This window comes from Lygodium microphyllum, chromosome 20 (assembly GCF_053477565.2).
Source record: "Lygodium microphyllum isolate KBCC chromosome 20, Lygodium_microphyllum_v1.1.10, whole genome shotgun sequence".
NCBI lineage: Eukaryota > Viridiplantae > Streptophyta > Polypodiopsida > Schizaeales > Lygodiaceae > Lygodium > Lygodium microphyllum.
In genome coordinates, this window is record NC_141154.1 from 85,143,066 (window position 1) to 85,167,042 (window position 23,977).

The 23,977-nt window shown below is 42.8% G+C and overlaps 1 protein-coding gene across 5 annotated transcripts in view; it reads right to left on the reverse strand.

The window, feature by feature from the left end:
• Window positions 1-368: 368 nt before the first annotated feature.
• LOC148019100 (heme binding protein) overlaps window positions 369-23,977 on the reverse strand; it is a 97,476-nt gene continuing 73,867 nt past the window's right edge. The window contains exons 4-8 of one of the 5 annotated variants that reach the window (XM_087701685.1): window positions 23,342-23,496; window positions 23,120-23,190; window positions 22,934-23,011; window positions 1,091-1,191; window positions 369-966 (exon numbers count right to left, since the gene is read on the reverse strand). In XM_087701685.1, coding sequence (XP_087557811.1) covers window positions 652-966; window positions 1,091-1,191; window positions 22,934-23,011; window positions 23,120-23,190; window positions 23,342-23,496 — 720 coding nt within the window. In that variant the 3' untranslated portion in view covers window positions 369-651. Of the gene's footprint in view, window positions 967-1,090; window positions 1,192-22,020; window positions 22,192-22,272; window positions 22,677-22,933; window positions 23,012-23,119; window positions 23,191-23,341; window positions 23,497-23,977 lie in introns of those variants that run through there. The other 4 variants (XM_087701681.1, XM_087701683.1, XM_087701682.1 and 1 more) reach the window with 4 other exon arrangements.

Consider the following 23,977-nt stretch of genomic DNA (forward strand, 5'->3'; position numbering starts at 1 on the left):
TAACAATGTCATCCCATATACATTTTCATTGGGTTCTAGTACATCTTAAAGATTTGCCCATTTTTCAAATATAACTTCATATGTGCTTCCTTGAAACCTTATGATGAGCTCTATACATATAGCTGAGACTTCAGCTATGAAGTGTCCCTACGATTATGTGGATTGATGTTAATCTCTTTATACTATATTTTCACATTACAAAAGAAAACCTTCGTTTTCTTACACAGCTGTATGAGGTATTATTTTTTTCCTTTGGCCTCAAAACACTTTGGATTCTTTTGTTGATTTATTCAACCATGGCAAGCATGCAGCTTCACAGAAACAAGTCCACCATTAAAACCTCAAGATGTGCGGACATTAAATTGTCAACTGCCTTGTATAAGGCATCTACTTTATCAATACATTTTTACTATTGCACAGAACAGTAAGTAGGATAGTAGCTGAATAAACTTTTAATATTGCCCAGAAAAGCAAGCAAGCTAGCAACTACTTTAAGACACTAAAATGTCTGTAATGATGAATCTCTTATTTACAGTGTCTTTCTACCAAAATTGTGATGAGACATTATATTAACTAGCATCAGCAGCTACTCGGAACCTTAAAGCTGAAGTTCGTAATGCTTGTGTAACAATATGCCATCTGAAACAAAAATCAACGTCCTGTTACAAGCTCTACACCATCAGCATCAAGAGCTTGAAATTGTGTATGCTTTCGTGTCCGTGACCACCACCACACTGCAATGGACACACCAAATGCCCCTAAAGATAAAAGGAATGTGAAGGTGCTTAAGACGTTTAATGTATTATTTTTGGACCCTACAGATTTTGATGTGGCTGGAAGAATGGATAAAGGAATCCAATCACAACTGGCAGAGTAGTGCCCAGATGCTTTCCACCCAATCTTATTCACAGGGTACCAAAAAGCTGTAATGAAGCGATGTGTTCCTCCAATGGTGAACTGTGCATCCTGAAGAAGTATTGAAACAAGGATAAGTTGTTAAAACACCAAAGATGGTGTGCACAGTAAACTTGCTATCCTGCAATTAAACCATTTTTACTTTCATTCCAAAATTGCCTACTTCTAACCATACCTGCTGCAGGCGGTCTGATGTGCGAAGCGGCCTAGCGAATTCGAACACATATGTACCATCAACTTCATTGGTAGCATACGGACTGTCAGAGGGGATTAAACCTGGATATTGTCACAAACCACCCAAATGTTTCTTATCTTCAGATTCTAGATACAGGTGGATATAGAACTATTCTTTCAATGAGAAATCTTTCCAGTTATATTTGGAACAAAATGCTTCTCCTGAAATGTTGAGTTTTAAAGCTTGTGTGTGTGTGTGTGTGTGTGTGTGTGTGTGTGTGTGTGTTATATCAAGTCACAGAATGAGTACAAAAAGTCAAATGATGGAAGAGATACAAAATCATGGAAGAGATTGCTGTATGCCAAGGAACTAAATCCTCCCTAGGGAGAAGATCAGCATGCTAGATAAGCTCTAACTGCTAGTGTAGAAGACCCTTGATTCTGGCAACATGTCCCTGGACACCCCCAACAAAATCAGAGGCAAGCATTCTAGGTGACCCAATTATGCCAGCAACCCCAAAATCTGAGAAAGTGAAACATAATATTCATGTGGCTGCACCAAGGTGGGATATTTTGGCTTGGCAAAAACCCAATCAGAGGGGTGCAGCAATGGGCCAGTCACAGCTCTCCAATAATCCGACAAGAGAGTCCAGATTTTCCTAGCTAAAGGGCAAGAAATAAAACTATGGCATGAGGACTCCACACTTGTGCAAAAGTAGTTACCATTCGATATTCTGCACTTTGAAAGAGCCAAAGCAAGGGGCAGTAGACCAATGATCACTTGCCAACAAAAGACCTCGCATTTAAAAGGTGTCTTCTTCAGCCATCCCTTCATCACAATCATCTTTGACTAGGCCTTAGATTTATGCATACCCCAAATCGCATTGGCTTTGGTGACCAACCAATGATGATCCTTAATCATGGGATGGTATACTTGGTTGGCTAAAGCCTTGTGAAGGTTAAGATGGCCAGCAACATATCACTTCTAGGACCCCTCTCTCTTTTTTTTTGTGAAGATAATTGAATTTAGTAAATATTTACATCAGACCATCAGGTCGGCTTAGAAAAAAACGGAAAATAATAGTCATGAAGGAAAGTCCACACAAAAATATCACACTGAAAGCACAGCTGGTGTGGAGCAAACAATGTCTAGCCGGGGAGTAGCAATATCAAGAAGAACCAGGTCAGCAGACACCATAGAGGTGATTTGCCACAACACTAAACCTCAGATTTAAGCCACATGACCATGAATCCCAGATATTGAATCAAAAATGAAGGCATTCCGAGTACGCCAAATATGCCACAAGGCTGTCCATCTGAAGAAATGGAAAAGGCAGGAATAATCCAAACTCAAAGAGGTCATGGAGGTCATCTTCCCAAAAATCCATGAACGAGTTGAAATCCGGTGACGAGTCAACGAGGACCAGACACGGAAAACAAAACTGCAAATCTGTTTTGCAACAGGGCAGGAGACAAAAAGAAGAAGCACTGTCTCATCACATGTAGTACAGAATATGCATCGCCCAACAAAGATCTTACGAGCATGCAGCACATTCCCAGTAGGAAGAACCCCAATAAGTAGGCTCCACATAAACACTTTTCCCTGATACGGAACCTTAGATTTCTAGAGCTAGATAAATTTGTCATGCCACTTCTTTTTGCTTTCCCAAATGTGCCATACTTTATCTGCCTTGTCCATGACATAGGCTTCAAATAGAGACAGGCAAATGGACAAATACCCTAGCAGAGGATAGGACTTGCCAGCTTTGTGGTCAAGAGCCTGAGACGAAGGAGCACTACATATGCAAATGCACAATATACTATGACATACGAGGACGGTACCACTGTCTCTTCCATGATGGATTTGGACCCCTTTGTCGCGTCATGGAGTACGAGGACCAAAGATGCCTAGGTTTTTTCCTCTTGGAGCTCAAGAGGCGCCGAACTGCACTACTGCGAGAAAGGAGGCCAACTCATCCAGAGGGACACACACAGAGAGCAGCGATAGACTTCTTCTACAGAGCCCACCCTATTGACACTACCAACCTAGTAGAGACAGCCACCCTGCCAGACACCTTACAGGGCATGCTGTGGAGTCACATTGGATAGAGCCATTTCCCTTCGCCGAGCACGACGACCCCGTCTACTAGGACCACGTCTGAGGAGGCCACACCACAGTCGGATTAGAGCCGTTATCACGAGACACCGAAGACTCACCACCACGTATATCAGTGAAGCAGCTAGGGACCGCATCATAGCTGAGATCATGTGCAGATCTTGAGATCAGCTACAGCCCATAGTCTCCACCACACTTTTGTACATGGTTCTATCAGATCTAGTTCTCCTTTCCTTTCCTTTTCTTTTCTATCGATGTAACAACACTACACATGGTTCAACCCTAGTATAGTCCCATCGTATAGTTATTAGTTTGATGGTCAAGGTTTTGACCTTTGGAAAGGCTGTATGCAAGGCATATTATTCTTAAAGGATTATGAGGATGCTTTGCAGAAAGATAAACCCACACAAATGTCTAATGCAGATTGGGCCAAAGTCAACAAAAAGGTTGTGGCTTATATAAAGATGGGTATCACTAATGATATTTTGACTGACATTAAGGGCTTAGATACCGGTCATGCAATATAGAAGTAATAACCCCAATCTCTCATATGATGGTGCGTGGGGTTCAATCTTGAATGAAGAAATTAGACGTAAGTCTAGTGGAGAAGACACGAACTCAGCTTATAATGTTAGAGGCAGGGCTGAAAAGAAAAATGCAAATGCTGGACAGAGAAGCAGAAGCAAGAGCAAAGGAAAGGAAAAGAGTGATGTTACTTGCTATCAGTGTGGTCGGAAGAGCCACAAGAAGCTTGATTGCAGGTACTATAAGAAGGAACAAGAGAAAAAGAAGAATGCAGGAGAAAATAACGAAGAAAGAGGATAAGGCAGATGCATATGAGGCAGCCAAAGGCAAGGAAAAGGCCAATGTGGCCTCCAATGTAGTCATAGAGGAGCTCTCGGATGCAGAGGCTAATGTACTATGTGCAGTAGATTATGATGCCCTTGTATGTCACATGCAAGATATGCAGATTACCGAGGTTGATGTGATTGATGCACTTTTGTCAGTTGATGATGGTGTCACTCAGACTTGGATTGTAAACTCTGGTGCCTCTTTTCATGTACTCCTTGCTTGGAGTTTTTTGCTATGTTCAATGCAGGTAGTTACATTAAAGTCTATCTTGGAAATAACTATGCTTGCAGTATTGATGGAATAGGCACTGTACACTTGTCTTTGGCAAGAGCTTGTGTTGAAAGATGTCAGATATATGTCTGGCATCAAGAAGAGTTTACTATTTGTTGGTCAGCTTGACTTGCATAGTTACACTACACTATTTGGTGGTGGTTTGTGGAAAACGAAAAAGGGCTCCATGTTGATTGCAAAAGGAACCAAGAAGGACACTTTGTATTGTTTGCACTGTAAAGCTTTGAATGGCAAGTTTCTTGCAATTGCTGAAATTGGCTGTCATTTGGAGTTGTGGCACAAGAGATTAGGCCATATGAGCCAGAAAGGACTTGATGTCCTTACTTCTTTGAAGAGGGTTGATGGAAAAGTCTCTAAAATTGATTTTTATATAATGACTGTCGATTTGGAAGGCAAATGAAAAATTCCTTTTACTCTGGTGTCTCCCATTAGTCCAATGTCTTGGACTTATTGCATTTTGATATATGTAGTATGCCTGTGAAATCATTGGGTGGTACTGCATATTTTGTCTATTTTATTGATGATTGTTCCATGAAGATTTGGGTTTATCTGTTGAAAAAGAAAAGTGAAGTGTTTGTTGTTTTTAAAAATTTTCATGCATTTGTGACCACTCAGACAGGTAGAAAGTTGAAATGCTTAAGAACCAATAAGGGGGAAGAGTTCACATCTACTGAGTTTAAGCCTTTTTGTGACTTGCATGGAATCAAGAGGGAGCTTACAGCTCCTTACAACCCTTTTTCAAATGGTGTGGCTGAAAGATACAATAGGACCTTATGTGAGAGAATGTAGTGCATGCTGTCCATTGCTAATCTCCCCACGAATTTTGGGGAGAGAAACTTAAAACCGCGGTTCACATTTGCAACCGCTCTCCAAACAAGTCCTTAAATAATGGCATCCCTGAGGAGGTTTGGTCTGGCAAATCGGCCTCATATGACCATCTACTGATATTCAGTTGTGATGCTTTTGTGCATATTAGACATGAGTTGAGGAGTAAACTTGACCCAACATCCACCAAAGGCATTTTCATGGGCTATGGTGATGAGGGTGAATTTGGCTACAGAGTGTGGTTACCACAGTCCAAGAAAATTGTTCGCAGCCGTAATGTTGTGTTTAATGAGGCAAAGTTGCTGAAAAGTACTTTAGCCTCCGATGAAGACATGAAAAATGTCAAATTTCAGAATTTGCAGCCATCTATTACTTCAAATGATGAACCTCATGATGTTGTACCACACGCTGAAACTGATGATCAGCGGGTTATTTTTGTGCCAAATTATGATGGGTAACAAATAGGAGTACAAGGAGGTCATGGATAGCAAGATAGACTTGGTAATTATGAAAATGCAAGTGGTGGAAATAAAAATGAAGGTGTTGTACAGCATGAACAGCATGCTGAAAATGGCTTACGGCAGCCAATAAATGCTAAAGATAGCATGCCTCCAGATGTAGACCCGATTCCTGAGAATGTAGATAATTGGGTACACAGGTCTACACGTTTAAGAAGGCAACCACATAGGCACGACCCCTCTTTGCACTATGTGATGCTTACAGATGAAGGTGAGCCTCTTACATATAAAGAGGCTAAGTCATGCAAATTCAGTAGTAAGTGGGAGCTAGCTATGCAGGAAGAGATTAAATCTCTGTATACTAATGATACTTGGAATCTTGTGTTGTTGCCCAAAAGGAAAAAAGCCTCTTCCAAACAAATGGGTTTACAGAGTAAAGACAATTGATGGGAAACCCAAGTACAAGGCAAGATTGGTTGCCAAAGGGTATGCACAGAAGGAAGGGATTGACTTCCAAGAGGTCTTCTCACCTGTTGTGAAGATGACTACTCTACATGTGCTTTTGCTCTCACTACTGTATTGGATTTAGAGCTGTACCAAATGGATGTGAAAACAGCTTTTTTGCATGGTGACATTGATGAGGAGATCTACATGAAACAGTCTGAGGGCTTTGTAGTTCTAGGAAAAGAGCAGTTGGTGTGTAAACTAAAACGCAGCTTATATAGACTAAAGCAAGCACCACGGCAGTGATACAAAAAGTTTGACACTTTTATGCTCTCTCATGGGTTTACACGCAACCATGCAGATCATTGTTTGTACATGAAAAAGGATACAGATGGCAACCCCATCATACTTGTTTTGTATATGGATGATACGTTGCTAGCTGGGAAAAGAAAGACTAGCTTGGATGCTCTCAAAGATCAACTGAAATCAGCTTTCTGTATGAAAGATTTGGGGAATACAGAGCATGTATTGTGTATGAGGATTCGCACGGATAGAACGCAGAAATTGTTCTTATCTCAAGAGAAGTACATTGAAAAGGTACTGGACAGATTTAACATGGCTGAAGCTAAGCCACTTGGGGTGCCCTTATCTCCATATCTTAGGCTTAGTAAAGCCAACAGACCAAAAGATGGCTCCATGCCAATGCTATGAAGGGAGTCCCTTATGCATCAACTTGTGGCTCTCTTATGTATGCTATAGTCGCTACTCGCAAACATTACCCATGCAGTGGGAGTTATCGGCAGGTTTATGTCAAATCCTAGCAAACCACATTGGGAGGCTGTCAAGTGTATTCTTAGATATCTAAATGGTACACAAAGAGAGTATATTTGCTATGGGTAGGGTACACTTAGTCTACAGGGTTATTGTGATGCAAACACGGCAAGTGACTTGGACACTCGCAGGTCCACTAGCGGGTATGTCTTTACGGTTGTTGGTGGGGCCGTCTCTTGGTGCTCCAGGTTGCAAAACATCGTAGCACTTAGTACTACTGAAGCTGAATACATATCAGCTACTGAAGCTTCTAAGAAAGCTATATCGTTGAGCAGACTTGCTGAGGATCTTGGCATGTCTATGAATACTCTAATGTTGGTATGTGATAGCCAAAGTGATGTGTATCTAGCTAAGAATACCATGTATCATTTACGCACAAAGCATATAGATGTGCGATATCACTTTATCAGGCAGATTCTAGAAGATGGTCTAATCACATTAACCAAGATCAAAACACAAGACAACCCTGCAGACGTTCTCACTAAAAGTTTAAGCAAGTCTCAGCATGAGCATTGCATACGACTAGTGGGAGTTGGTTGAAGGTTCACTTCGGACCTTTAAGTGGAAGGTTGTTGGGATGTAAAGGTCCTTTATTCACCTCCGTGTATTGTACGCATGTATTATTATGTTGTACATGTGAATGCACCCTTACACGCCCTAAATATAATACATTTTATTCTTTGTGTACCAACACGTTGTTGGTACACCCAAATCAACTCATACTCTCTCTGTCACTCTCACTCTCACTCACCTGCACACTTCCCCTATTGCAAATTTTCTACTAGCCATGCACTCAACACACTTTACCCTAATAAGGAACCTTAGACTTCCAGAGTTGGATGAATCTTTCCTACCACTTCTTTTTGCTATCTCTAATATGCCATAATTTATTAGCCTTTCCAGTGACCCATCTCTTGGCCTCCACCATCTGAAGATATATTTGATTAGCTGACCTTTTCTCGAAATCATCAAGAAGCACAAACATCCAATCTCGCCAAGGAGACGATGGTTGTAACACAAGCAAAGGAGAGAACCTCAGAAGTCTGTCCTGTATGGACGACCAAATGTCATGATATCCTCAAGGAACCCGAAAGTGCTGACAAATACGCCGAAAGAATCAAGACGGAGCTGCCCAAGAATGGCACCATCATGGACTGTCTGCAACCCCAAACGAGCCATCCGATTAAATTTGTCTCACTGCAAGTCTTTATCAGGCCAATCCAACAACTTAGAGGTAGCTAGTACTTCTCCTTGTGGCAAATTCTCCTCTTACGAAAATCAGAAGGGCGCCAAACTACAAAACATAACATCTCTTGCCAAGATGCAATCAAATGAGAAAGAAGAAAAGATTGGGAGACCTTAATAGGCCTCATGGAATTAAGCACATGCCACCAAGAAGCGTAAATAGCCATGCCACCATGAGAGATAGCAATCCTTTCTATGAAAAATTTGGCAAAATCTGACTAGGGATGACTCTCTACACAGTGTCTGCAAAAGTGCTAGTCTCAAAGCAACCTTATGCAAATTAACTGTAACGTGTCCACTAGAATCATCTAGGACACGTCTTAGCAGTCCATCGGGAAGGATGTCTAGAAAACTCCGCCCGGCACTCCCATGGAATGTTACGGGTTTTGCAATCTAGGTCTTCCCGCGTCTGCCACGTAGCGGAAGTATCCTGGCCGTTTCCCACTTAGGATCGACCGGAATTAGGATTTTTCTTGTTTGGTCATTAGCTAACAGCAACTAGCGTCAGACCCAAGCGATCTACTTTACGCAGAAACGCCAGGTCCGAAGCGGATTCACGCTGCACTTGGTTCAAGGAGAATGGGAAACGAGAGGGATGCAAGGCTCAACCTCTCTGCCATAAGGCATAGTCCCATTCCGTTCCCCTAAAACAGCGTAAATCGGGTAAGATGTACTTCTAGGTCATCGTTCCCGTTATTTGTTTTGAGGATGATGATCATCCTGTTGTTTTTCAAGACTTTTGAGAAAAGTTCCCGGCTAACCGGGACCACCCATCCATAGGACGGACCCATGGTCCATCCTCCGCACTTTCCTCGGTTTGATTTAGTTATGTAATTACCTAACACATTAATTTGACATATAACAAACAGCTTCCTTGATTAATCCCGTTAAGCAGTGGTTCCTTCACGTAATCTTATCACATGACATAGAAAAACAGTATCAAACAACTTCTTTATTATCATATCATCATTTATCTTTGAAATACAAGGAGTTCCGCCCGTAGGCTTGTCCATAATCCGCCCGAAGGCTATCCAGTAATCCGCTAGGGATCACTATTCCAAGCTTCTGCCCGTCGACTAGTATGCGGGCCTCGAGATCCAATCCCGAGTCACGTTAGCCTCTTGTGCAGGACCCGGAAGGCGAGGGATTTACGGCCAGAGCCCCCCCTGGCACCCAAGCGTCCTCCTGCTCCAAGTAGATCACAACGGAAAGACCTCTCGTGGCGGGTTCGGTCCACGTTCCCGGCACGGTCAACAACCCCCTTGGTTAGGGTCAGGCAGGCAGTCGGGGGTAACTGAAGCTGCCCCTCCCTTCAGGCCTTCAACCTGAAGCATTTATATATCTTTTCATCCTTTAGTTCCTTGAGCAACCAATGCAAACAGTGCTTTCTAAACTGTTACAAGCACAATCAATTCCAGTGATAGTTTATTTGGCAAACTGTTAAGGAGTGACTCCTTCTCTCCGAATGCATCCAGCATTCGATCCGGAATCAATTGCAACTTGGCAAGATTCCTATTGTCCTTGGGTTAGGGTCATTCCCTGTTAACCCAACATAACCAATACCTTAGGTTTTATTAATAGTAAATCCCGGCGGCATGACGCTTAAATTTATTGATTAATCATTTGAGTCCAAGCAAATACCTAACTTCCCTTAACTTGGCAAATTTTCCCTAATGAGGGCGAAGTAACAGGATGACTACCCATTCCCCTTGCAAGTTAAACTTGCGCAAGAACCTGCCAACCTCATTCCAAGGAATGGCAAAACTTTCTTGCGATCAAACCACAAGGCTATGCGACGTTGCAACTTGTTGCACAAGTGTCGCCCCCATTCCAAGAGATTATTTCACTATTGAATGGCGTTTTCTGGTCACGGAATTATCTTCAGACGAGAAGCAGGGTATAGGGTGTCTTCTTACCCAACCCATCCCTAATTTCACTAGATCGACAACGTTTGGTCCTAGGGGTTCCAACTTAATTCGAGTTTCATCATTTTGAACGATTAATCCTTAGGGTGGAAACCCTAGATTATTGTTTGCACGAGCATCCAATTGACTCAACATTTCGGGAATGTGGGTAGGACCATTGGGCATGAAGGTTTCGACTTAGCGATAATTGGAAAACTTGGCCGAGTCCTTAACGTGCTAATCCCTAGTTAGTGTTTGGGGTATCTATCGTATTGACTGAATCATGCCCATACGAATCCCTTGCGGCCTAGGTGATTTGAATAATTCACTATGCTTGTCTCGCGACAAGGATGATTCCTTCCCTAGAGATAATAAACTAGATCTAAAGAAGAAAAATAGTTTCTACTACCACAATACATGTAAACATGCGACTCACTCTATCTTTCATTGGTAAAGTAAAAATACATGATAAGCTGGATACCAACTTTCTTAGGACCTACTAGGACTTACTTCAAATAATCATGTCTACTACCTTGTTATCTACACTTTAGAATCTCATGCTTTGTTTAAACCCTGCAACCCTTTCATAACTACAATGTAGTTAAATGAGGTTATTGTAGAGTTAGTGTTGGTATATTCTTTCTTGCAAGCACATACCACATGCCAAACCATAGATTCATTTTTGATACACCACCATTACTTTTCGGATAACCTCCTACGGGTGTTAACAACTTTTTCCCAAGAACCATTACAATAAAGATTTTTCCTAAATTGCGACATATGCCTATTCTTTCCATGACTAGTCAAAAATACACTTAATAACTTCAGCCATATAATGATAGGCGGTAGGTGTTCTAGGCTCGCTAATTTGAAATGCATGATAAGGCAACATAATACTAAGGTCGTACGATGGATAGACACTCACGTTCATCATATTGAAAATGTTAATAACTCCATTTCATGTCATGAAATAATTCTAGTAATCGATCAAATAGACAAATTTTCCTCAATTGCCTTTTAATTTGGCTTGGTAAATTTGAACATGCATAGGTGCTTTCTATTCCGTGAGAGTTATCATACCTAATGCATTACTTTTGCGTAGAATCAAAAATCATAAAACCTGGGTCTGTGGGCTCGGGGAGATGTCCACTTGAATGCTAGGAGATGAACCTCCCGCAGGCGCGCCTTGCGTCTTCTTGGGAGCCATCGTTAGCGCTTACGGACTTCGGGTTTGCCTTTACCCTTACTCGTTCGGTGAGTCTTCTCCAACTGTTGCGAGCGCTTCAAAATTGTACGCTGGAGATCCCTTCCAAGGTGCGGATCCTTGGAAGTACCGGCCTCACGGGTTTTCGAGTATTGATAGGCCCGGTTTTAAAACTGAAAGGCCCGCATAGGACCAAGGCTTATGGCCTCCCCTTAGAAGCTTCTTAAAGAAGCTTCTAAGAAGCTTCTGGGAGTTTGCAGCAACGTCTGGGGGGGGGGGGGGGGGGGGGGGTCCCAATGATTGGGAAAAAAAAGGCGTGATCGAGGCGAGGACGGGCGGCGGCCTGATGGACTGTGGCGGCGATCTGCTTGGCTGCAACGTGGTCACGCTCCCTTCTCTCCTTTCGATCGTCCTTCTCTCACGCCACCACCCTCCCCCCTGCCCCTGGCTCCCTGGGGAGGGGGTTTTTATAGGCCTAGGGGGGGGGAGAGGTGAGCTCCACCACGTGGCCACTGCATGGGTTCCCCTCCCCTCCCATGCAGCCCACGACTCTACCTTGACCCATTCCCCCACACTCCCTTTTCTCCAGTCGTGCATCGGCTGGGGAAAAAGGGATAAAAATAAAAAAAATTTGCCTTGAATATTCAAATTGCCCCTTCCAAGAGGGTGTTTATGTGAGACTTGCGGTTTCGAACTTTCGGGTTTGATTTACCAATGCGGAGGACCCCATTTCTCGCGTGCAGATCACACATTACACCGCCGATAATTTCAATACGAGAGATAACCTTTGCACAAGGTTTACGTCATGTGCGGAAAGTCAGTATTCACGGGTGGGAATATTACATTCTCTCCCCCTTAGAAGAATCGAGATGTCCTCATCTCGAGATAAATTGGGGATATTGAAGGTTGAGAGAGCTTTCATCCATCCAGGTAGCATCCTCTTCGGGATAATCCTTCCACTGGACGAGGCATTCTTTCAAGGTTCTAGATCTCAACTGTCTCTCCCTAACATCTAAAATCTTTTCCGGTCTTAGTTCAAGGACTCCTTGACTAGGCATTACAATTTGTTGGTCATCGAGTACATGATTGGGGTTGGGCACATATTTTTTTAAGAGACTAATATGGAATACATTGTGAACTTTTAGGTTATCCGGAAGTTGCAATTTATAAGCATTGGGTCCCAGGCATTTGAGGATTTTATACGGCCCACAATACCTTGGACTTAGCTTCTTGCATTGTCCTAGAGATAGAGAACTCCTTTTTGGGCGTACACGAATGAAGACCATGTCTCCTTCTCCGAAGATCCTCTCTTGGCGCTTCAAATCCGCATATGCCTTTTGTCTATCTTTGGCTGCTTGTATGTCTTGTCTTATTGACCTTATTTGGTCATCCATGTCTTCCAACATTTGTCTTGAAGCTTCCACTCTTAGGGTAGGATCAGAAAAGTTTAGGGGACTTCGACAATCATGACCATACAATGCCTGGAAAGGGGTCATTTGAATGCTCTGCTGGTAAGAAGCATTGTAGGCAAATTCCACTAACGGCAAGTACTGAATCCACCTCTTTGGCTCTCGACAGCAGTAAGCCCTAAGCATATCCTCAATGATTTGATTTACTCACTCTGTTTGTCCATCCGTTTGGGGATGGTAGGCAGTGCTAAAACAGAGTTGAGTTCCAACAGCTTCAAAGATAGCTCTCCAGAAGTGTGAAGTGAAGAGAGAGTCTCGATCGCTAATGATCCTTCTAGGTAACCCATGTAACTTGAATATCTCCTTGATAAACACTCTTGCAATGTCGGAGGCTTTATAGTTTGTCTTTACTGGAATCAGGTGTGCAACCTTAGTAAGCATGTCAACTACAACCATAATGGAGTTGTATCCTCCTTGGACTTGGGGTAAACCCACCACAAAATCCATACTGATGAATTCCCATTTCATTTGGGGAATGTCAAGTGGTTGCAATTTTCCTGGCATCATGACATGTTCAGCCTTGATACGTTGGCAAGACAAACATTCAGTGACATATTTGAGAACGTCACCTTTGAGCCTCTCCCAATGGTAGCTCTTCCTAACGGCATTAAGAGTTTTTGCATAGCCAGGATGTCCTGCGAAAGGGGAATCATGAGCTTCCCATAATATCTTCTGCTTAAGTGACTGGCTTGTTGGTATACATAGCCTTGTTCTGTAGTAGACAAGTCCATTATCAATGGAAAATTCCCGATACTTAGCTTGTGACTTCAGATTCTGCTCCTTGGTAGATATTTCCTTTATCATGGTTTGGTAGGCCAAATCATGGCATGCTTCCTCTCTAGCTAGTTCGAGTATAGGGTTGCTTGGCATAGATACCTTTGTAGCCAGAGATCTGGCCGTTGATGGATTCTGCAAGATTAGGGAATTTAAGAATGCCTTGCGACTGAGTGCATCGGCAACTACATTCTCTTTCCCTGGTCGATACTTGATTTCAAAATCATATTCCTCCAATACTTCAATCCATCGACGTTGCCTCATGTTGAGCTCGTTCTGGGTAAAAATCCATTTGAGACTCTTATGATCGGTTACCAGAGTAAACCTGTTACCCAACAGGTAATGTCTCCAAAGCTTTAGAGCATGGATGACAGCTAATAACTCCAGATCATGCGTGGCATAATTCTTTTCATGACTCTTCAATTTCCTTGAAGAATATGCTACTGGATGACCTTCCTGCATAAGTACACACCCCAAGGCAAGAATGCTGGCATCAGTTACTACCTCGAACTCCTTATTGAGGTCAGGAAGTTTTAGAATAGGTGCTGATACCAAACATTGCTTCAATTGGTCGAAGCTATTTTGCTCGGGAGTTGACCATGTAATAGAAGTCTGCTTCTTTAGTAAGTCGGTAAGAGGTGCTGCAATCAAAGCATAGTTTTTGATAAAGACCCTATACCATCCCGTCAAGCCAAGAAAACTACGTATTTCTTTGACAGATACTGGTATTGGCCATTCAAGCACATCTCTGACTTTGGCTGGGTCTACTGATATTCCTTCTGATGATACTATGAATCCTAGATATTCAATCTGACGTTTGAAGAATGCACACTTCTTCATTTTTGCATACAGCTTATGAGACCTCATTGTTTCAAGGACAATCCGAAGTTGAGGTTCATGATCTTCTTCCTGTTTAGAATAAACTAAAGTGTCATCGAAGAAGACAAGCACGAAATCATCAAGATATGGTCTAAAAATATCCTGCATTAATCTATTGAAGGTGGCAGGTGCATTTGTAAGCCCGAATGACATAACCAAGAATTCAAAGTGCCCATATCTTGTATTGAAGGCCGTTTTTGGAATATCTTCATCCTTGATCCTGATTTGATAGTAACCTGACCTGAGATCAATTTTGGAGAAGATCTTTGCACCTTGAAGGCGATCAAGAAGCTCATCTATTCTAGGAATAGGATACTTGTTCTTGACTGTTGATTGATTCAACCCACGGTAATCAATACATAGTCGAAGTGTCCCATCTTTCTTTTTCTGGAATAGTACTGGAGCTCCCCATGGAGAGTTGCTAGGCCGGATGTAACCCTAATCTAACAGTTATTTGAGTTGTTCCTTCAACTCAATAGCTTCCGGAATGGACATTCTATAAGGTCTCTTGGCAATTGGCGCAGCTCCAGGCATTAGCCTTATTTCATGATCAACTTCTCTTGGAGGTGGAAGTTCAGTTAATTCCTCAGGGAATACGTCAGCGTATTCCTTTAGCCAAGAGGGTCCCTCATGAAACTCTTGCCTTTGATCTAATTTGTTGAGTTTGATCAGGTAAACAGGTAATCCTTTTCTAACTCCTTTTATGATCCGCGATACTTTGGCTAACTGGATTCTTGGCACTCCTGCCTCACCTTGAGTTGTAACAAACTCTCTTTCAGAGTTTCGAAAGGAAACTTGACCCTTTCCACAGTGGATGTGGGCGTCATTAGGCTTAAGCCAATCCATCCCGAGTAGACACTCATGGATACCTAAATTCATGACTCTGAATTTGACTGAGGTTTTCCTTCCTCTCAGATAGAACTCCTCCTTAGCAGTTTGCCTGGTACAAGTTACCTCACGTCCGTTTGCCAATTCCACAAGTAGGGTAGGAGCTTCTACTGTGGCTATCCCTAATCTTTTAGCACACGCTGGTGAGATAAAGGAGTGCGTACTGCCACAATCAATCAAGGTTTTGAAGCCTTTACCTTGATAGTCCGACGGTGTTTGAATCACCGAGAACTGGCGATTCGGCCCCTTCTTGTGTAAAGCGGCATGGACTGTCGCTCTTTCGAATTCTGCTTCCATAGTCGGATCTTCCTCTTCTTCTGCTTCACATCTTTGCCTATTGGTAATGCAGGCAGTTCTTCCTCTTCCACGGGTGGCGGCTCCTTGACCGCGGCCTGCACCTTGACGGTGTCCCTCGCTGAGCTTGGGACATTGCCTTTTGAAGTGACCGAGTTCGTTGCAGTGGAAACATCGGAGGTTTCGGCCATTACTGTGAGTAGGAACAAAGTTATTGACGTTATTTGTCCTTGCTTTCTTCCTTTGTCCCTGATTGTGGCCTTGAACTCTCTTAACTTGGGGTCTGAATGCTCCTCTGTTCGGGTCGCTATAAGACCAATTCTTAATACCCCTTGGTCTAGCTTGCACTTCCTGAATTATAGGTGCCGCTCGAATGAGTGCATCCTGAAGGTCTGATGGTCGCATAGATTCGAGACGAGTATTTACAGGTGGATTTAAGCCCGCGCAAAATTTGGACACCTGCTGTGTCGTGTCCATTTGTGGCGCATACTTTAAGAGTGAGACAAATTTAGAGTAGTAAGCGTCAAGGGTGAGTCCTAATTGTTTTAGCTCATAGAACTCATTCATTTTCTGTGTACGATATGCAGGTGGCAAATATCTCCCCTGCACGGCTTGCTTTAACTTCTCCCAGGTAACGGACCCCTCTGAAGTCCCTTGATCCATGCACCATTGTTTCCACCATAATCTAGCTTCACCGGTGAGTTTTAATTTGGCGAGCATGGCCTGATTGGTAGGTGCAGTACTAGCTGCTTCGAAGTAATCCTCCATAGATTCAATCCAAATTTCAGCATCAGACTGGACGAATCTGCCCTTCCCGTCAAACTCGGGTGGCTTTATCTGCTTGAGGAGGAACTTATTCTCCTGGATCACAGCAGTACTTGATGTAGGGGGCGAATTTGGAACCTGTACCTGGGGTTGTGCCTGAGTAAAAGTTTTCTTAACATTATTGTATGATAATTGATATTAGCTTATCTTTAGTTCATCTATCTCGTAAATCATGAAGCTACTTAACTTTTCGTAACAACCCTGATGCACAATCGGATATTGATAAAAGAAGTCCTTATTTATATTTACATGGCGTAGCCTTATACAACATCTCGTGTGATGATAATCCAATCATTACATTTAGTTTGGGGAGAACAACATTGTATTGGATTTGTCCACAGGAACTGTGTAATAGTAGGGTTTTGGGTCATGAATCTTTAGGAATCGATAATTCATCGGAAGTTCAGGATATCCTTTCCGCTGGAATCCATACTTCCCATGGCGGCCCAACACCTTAATCCTGTCAGCTGGGATTACACGGGTTACTTCCTCATATACATATGAGTTCAATTCAACCCTCCGACCTTGAATATGTAAAGTCGAATTTACGTGAGCTTCCACAAAAATGAACAGCTTCACGATTTTCAAATCTTCCAACCACTTGACCCTCTTTAGGTTGGTTTGTAGATACGCGAACCGGTGGGCAGCTATGTAGTAGATTCCTGAAGACCCAGTCCATCTTCGTTCTATATATAAAGGTGATGGATTATAAATCTGCTCCAGGATGTTCATCATTTCAATTCTCTGCCTATAATGTGGAGAATGCATTGCAGTCATGAACATGATCCGGAACACCAAAAACTTATTCCACGCTTCATAGTTCTGCAAGACAGTATTGTAGATGAGGAAATGTTTGGACAGCAACAATCTCTTTACTTCATTTTATTGAGATCTCACGAAACAATTCCATTGTTGGTCGGCTATGATACCAACTGTAACGTGTCCACTAGAATCATCTAGGACACGTCTTAGCAGTCCATCGGGAAGGATGTCTAGAAAACTCCGCCCGGCACTCCCATGGAATGTTACGGGTTTTGCAATCTAGGTCTTCCCGCGTCTGCCACGTAGCGGAAGTATCCTGGCCGTTTCCCACTTAGGATCGACCGGAATTAGGGTTTTTCTTGTTTGGTCATTAGCTAACAGCAACTAGCGTCAGACCCAAGAGATCTACTTTACGCAGAAACGCCAGGTCCGAAGCGGATTCACGCTGCACTTGGTTCAAGGAGAATGGGAAACGAGAGGGATGCAAGGCTCAACCTCTCTGCCATAAGGCATAGTCCCATTCCGTTCCCCTAAAACAGCGTAAATCGGGTAAGATGTACTTCTAGGTCATCGTTCCCGTTATTTGTTTTGAGGATGATGATCATCCTGTTGTTTTTCAAGACTTTTGAGAAAAGTTCCCGGCTAACCGGGACCACCCATCCATAGGACGGACCCATGGTCCATCCTCCGCACTTTCCTCGGTTTGATTTAGTTATGTAATTACCTAACACATTAATTTGACATATAACAAACAGCTTCCTTGATTAATCCCGTTAAGCACTGGTTCCTTCACGTAATCTTATCACGTGACATAGAAAAACAGTATCAAACAACTTCTTTATTATCATATCATCATTTATCTTTGAAATACAAGGAGTTCCGCCCGTAGGCTTGTCCATAATCCGCCCGAAGGCTATCCAGTAATCCGCTAGGGATCACTATTCCAAGCTTCTGCCCGTCGACTAGTATGCGGGCCTCGAGATCCAATCCCGAGTCACGTTAACCTCTTGTTCAGGACCCGGAAGGCGAGGGATTTACGGCCAGAGCCCCCCCTGGCACCCAAGCGTCCTCCTGCTCCAAGTAGATCACAACGGAAAGACCTCTCGTGGCGGGTTCGGTCCACGTTCCCGGCACGGTCAACAACCCCCTTGGTTAGGGTCAGGCAGGCAGTCGGGGGTAACTGAAGCTGCCCCTCCCTTCAGGCCTTCAACCTGAAGCATTTATATATCTTTTCATCCTTTAGTTCCTTGAGCAACCAATGCAAACAGTGCTTTCTAAACTGTTACAAGCACAATCAATTCCAGTGATAGTTTATTTGGCAAACTGTTAAGGAGTGACTCCTTCTCTCCGAATGCATCCAGCATTCGATCCGGAATCAATTGCAACTTGGCAAGATTCCTATTGTCCTTGGGTTAGGGTCATTCCCTGTTAACCCAACTTAACCAATACCTTAGGTTTTATTAATAGTAAATCCCGGAGGCATGACGCTTAAATTTATTGATTAATCATTTGAGTCCAAGCAAATACCTAACTTCCCTTAACTTGGCAAATTTTCCCTAATGAGGGCGAAGTAACAGGATGACTACCCATTCCCCTTGCAAGTTAAACTTGCGCAAGAACCTGCCAACCTCATTCCAAGGAATGGCAAAACTTTCTTGCGATCAAACCACAAGGCTATGCGACGTTGCAACTTGTTGCACAAGTGTCGCCCCCATTCCAAGAGATTATTTCACTATTGAATGGCGTTTTCTGGTCACGGAATTATCTTCAGACGAGAAGCAGGGTATAGGGTGTCTTCTTACCCAACCCATCCCTAATTTCACTAGATCGACAACGTTTGGTCCTAGGGGTTCCAACTTAATTCGAGTTTCATCATTTTGAACGATTAATCCTTAGGGTGGAAACCCTAGATTATGTTTGCACGAGCATCCAATTGACTCAACATTTCGGGAATGTGGGTAGGACCATTGGGCATGAAGGTTTCGACTTAGCGATAATTGGAAAACTTGGCCGAGTCCTTAACGTGCTAATCCCTAGTTAGTGTTTGGGGTATCTATCGTATTGACTGAATCATGCCCATACGAATCCCTTACGGCCTAGGTGATTTGAATAATTCACTATGCTTGTCTCGCGACAAGGATGATTCCTTCCCTAGAGATAATAAACTAGATCTAAAGAAGAAAAATAGTTTCTACTACCACAATACATGTAAACATGCGACTCACTCTATCTTTCATTGGTAAAGTAAAAATACATGATAAGCTGGATACCAACTTTCTTAGGACCTACTAGGACTTACTTCAAATAATCATGTCTACTACCTTGTTATCTACACTTTAGAATCTCATGCTTTGTTTAAACCCTGCAACCCTTTCATAACTACAATGTAGTTAAATGAGGTTATTGTAGAGTTAGTGTTGGTATATTCTTTCTTGCAAGCACATGCCACATGCCAAACCATAGATTCATTTTTGATACACCACCATTACTTTTCGGATAACCTCCTACGGGTGTTAACAACTTTTTCCCAAGAACCATTACAATAAAGATTTTTCCTAAATTGCGACATATGCCTATTCTTTCCATGACTAGTCAAAAATACACTTAATAACTTCAGCCATATAATGATAGGCGGTAGGTGTTCTAGGCTCGCTAATTTGAAATGCATGATAAGGCAACATAATACTAAGGTCGTACGATGGATAGACACTCACGTTCATCATATTGAAAATGTTAATAACTCCATTTCATGTCATGAAATAATTCTAGTAATCGATCAAATAGACAAATTTTCCTCAATTGCCTTTTAATTTGGCTTGGTAAATTTGAGCATGCATAGGTGCTTTCTATTCCGTGAGAGTTATCATACCTAATGCATTACTTTTGCGTAGAATCAAAAATCATAAAACCTGGGTCTGTGGGCTCGGGGAGATGTCCACTTGAATGCTAGGAGATGAACCTCCCGCAGGCGCGCCTTGCGTCTTCTTGGGAGCCATCGTTAGCGCTTACGGACTTCGGGTTTGCCTTTACCCTTACTCGTTCGGTGAGTCTTCTCCAACTGTTGCGAGCGCTTCAAAATTGTACGCCGGAGATCCCTTCCAAGGTGCGGATCCTTGGAAGTACCGGCCTCACGGGTTTTCGGGTATTGATAGGCCCGGTTTTAAAACTGAAAGGCCCGCATAGGACCAAGGCTTATGGCCTCCCCTTAGAAGCTTCTGGGAGTTTGCAGCAACGTCGGGGGGGGGGGGGGGGGGGGGGGGGGGGGGGGGGTCCCAATGATTGGGAAAAAAAAGGCGTGATCGAGGCGAGGACGGGCGGCGGCCTGATGGACTGTGGCGGCGATCTGCTTGGCTGCAACGTGGTCACGCTCCCTTCTCTCCTTTCGATCGTCCTTCTCTCACGCCACCACCCTCCCCCCTGCCCCTGGCTCCCTGGGGAGGGGGTTTTTATAGGCCTAGGGGGGGGGAGAGGTGAGCTCCACCACGTGGCCACTGCATGGGTTCCCCTCCCCTCCCATGCAGCCCACGACTCTACCTTGACCCATTCCCCCACACTCCCTTTTCTCCAGTCGTGCATCGGCTGGGGAAAAAGGGATAAAAATAAAAAAAATTTGCCTTGAATATTCAAATTGCCCCTTCCAAGGGGGTGTTTATGTGAGACTTGCGGTTTCGAACTTTCGGGTTTGATTTACCAATGCGGAGGACCCCATTTCTCGCGTGCAGATCACACATTACACCGCCGATAATTTCAATACGAGAGATAACCTTTGCACAAGGTTTACGTCATGTGCGGAAAGTCAGTATTCACGGGTGGGAATATTACATTAACATCCAATAAAGTTGCTCCCCCATCCTTTTAGGAGTAGTCATATGTTGCCACGAAATCCATACCTCGCTGAAACGATTCCCTTTCATTTTCCACTTGGATAGAGATTGAGCATAGTCTTCATGGGAGATGGAAGAGGATACAAGGTAGTTTGGAGACTATGAGGAGGAGAGAGGCATTCCTTAGGACATCGGATTCTCGCACCTTCTTCCATTTCCAAACTCACATGGTCTGGCATTATAGACCTCCCAACTGGTTATTCAGTCAAGCCTTGTAATAGACTTCATCTTGTTATATTTTTTAATATGAAAGTTCCTCACATGGCTGCTTTTTACTTCATATTTTGCCTTGAGATATTTTGTTCCAAGGGTTCTTATTAATAGATGTTTTCCTCTTCTTTGGAAAAAAGAAAGGCACCCCTTTGGTCCTACAAGGGGGTCTAAACTTCAAAAGCACCATCATCAAGAAGAGGAACAAGATGAACTTAGTCTTGGACCTTGGTAATGCAATCACATACATCACAAGTGTCAAGGATAGGCTTTTTATTTCCTAATCATTGTACCATCTAACATGATATGATGTATTATCATCTCTTCACCTTCAAATGCACAACCACCATTCTGCAACAAGTCTTGGGAGGCAGTGACTCCTTGGGAAGCTAGAGCAATCACACATCCTCTTTGTAGTAAAAAGGACTCAGCTGCAAGCCCATGTTTCATGTCCAAACAAGAGAGTTAAAAATGCTATCACAAGGGCACCGATAGGATCATAATGGAGTGAAATGAGGAATTACCTTTGGAGGTGAACAGTGAAAATAGTAGCAAAGGAGTGAAGATCACCTCAACACACTGATGTGTCACACATAAAGCTCAGTGCAAACAAAAGTAATGGACACAAAGAAGTGCCAAACGAATGCCTTAGCAAAATGCCACAACATTTCTGTTCCAGTACTCTTGTGCTTTGTTTATAAAACTCTAAGCATCATATCTTTAGTTCATATGCACTTCCAAAATGGTATAAAATGTCCTTGTCAAGTGGGTATACCAATGCCCACAACACAACTAGTCTGTTCTAACATTGTGTTTGCTGGCTCTTGCATGCTACAGAGGTTGTACTTTCTGGCTTGCTCAGACCCTCCTAGGGGCATAGCTGTAAGTGACCCTGTCAGAAGGCCAGCTCACACACTCCAAAAGCTGCTCGCCTCCATACTTAGAATCTGCAACAAGTACTAAGAAGTAGGTCAGCCAATAATAAAACAACCAATAAAGGGTTGAACCATAAATACGGGCTTGAGCACCTGTGAACACGTCATAACAGTTTTCAATTGAACCGCTCAACTTCCAGGCATCGGGAAGATGAGTAGGATAGAAATGGAGGTGGTAGGTGTCTGAAGAGGTGAGTGACATACAGAATCTACCAAGAAAGTGGAAAGAGCCAAGATGGTGTCGGAGAAATGCTGCTGTCCAAAATGAAGACTTGATTGCTCCAAAAAGATATAAACACTACAGTAAAACTGCAGCAGCAGCCAACAACTGAACAGCACACCAAGATGGACCTTGAATTCAAGAACACAAACTTGTGAGCTGGAAGAGAGAGCAAAATGATTTTGTTTAATGAGCAAACTTGCCATGATTGCCATGAGCCGAAGGATGTTGCTTCTAAGCAAGTAGTACTTTGCTAACTCGCCAGAGAACTCAGAAGCTTGAAACCACATCAAAACCAACAAAACATAATGATCTGTTGATGCAATCTCAACAATATAATATAGGAGATCTTGAAGCAAAATTAGTAACAGTTGAACCTAAAGTGCATCCTTTAGATTTCCAAAGACTTTGCAAATGTGAAAGCAATGCCAAAGAATTCTTCAGAAGAAATTATGGCAACATTAACTAAAAATGACTGTAGAACACAACAAGCAAAGTATAGCATGATCTACTAGATTTCAGAGAAAGCGGTACCATAGGAAAGATCGATACTTGAATGAGACCAGGCTCCTTGCCAATCATTTTGAGCTCCACTCTCTGGGATTCTTGAGCCTACGACCAATCAAAGCAAAGATGCAGCTTAAGAAACAGCTATCCCCCGACAATCAATGCCAGAAAAAAGACCAGATGAATAGCCTGCTTTAATATGGCAATTCTCACCATTTGGAAACAGGCCATCCAGATAGAGACAGTGAGCATTCCATGCATACATATCATTCAAGTGTCCAAAACTGCCCACGTGAAATTAAAACCTTAAGTTGAAGAGTACATTGAATTCAACATTTGTGTCCTCTGCAAAAAGACCCCTCTCTTTTATATCCTCGAGTCAATGTTAATTTGAGATGTACTTTTATGTCCATTGCAAATAAGAGGCATCTATACCTGTCTTTCCCAGTGCTGTTTGCATTGTCAATAAGATTTGCTCCATATACTCGACCTGGAATTGCACTTCCAACTGAGAAGTGAACAATATCAACTGCATTCCCATTGCATAAAACCCCAGAGCACGTATCTGGACTTTCCTTACAGCCACCCATCTACAAACCATGATCAACGAACTAATTAATATCAAGGATATGCAATAAAAAATACTCACTATTTGGTGCATGAAGCTTTCTCTTCTCTTATGTGACATAATACAGAAGAAGTCACAGTATATGGGATCTTTTAAGTTCGTTAATTTAGTTCAGCCCTCGAGTGCATCTCCCAGAACACTTGCAAATCCAAGTAATGTGATTAACAATACGAAACACTAAAATCATGATAGATGTTTAATAATAAAAATGTCTACACTCAATCAGCAATCATATGACATCTATCTTAAAAAACAGATTCTTTAATCCCTTCCATTCCCCTCCTTAATAATCAGCTTATTTTCTTTCACACCCATCATGACTGTGAAGAACTCAAACTTTGTTTTGCTGAGTGGCTTCTTCAAAACATCTTCTCAACATGCCTCTATATAAGTTTGAGGCCACCTATTCACCTTGCACTAGAGTCTAAGAGCGAGGTCTAGGT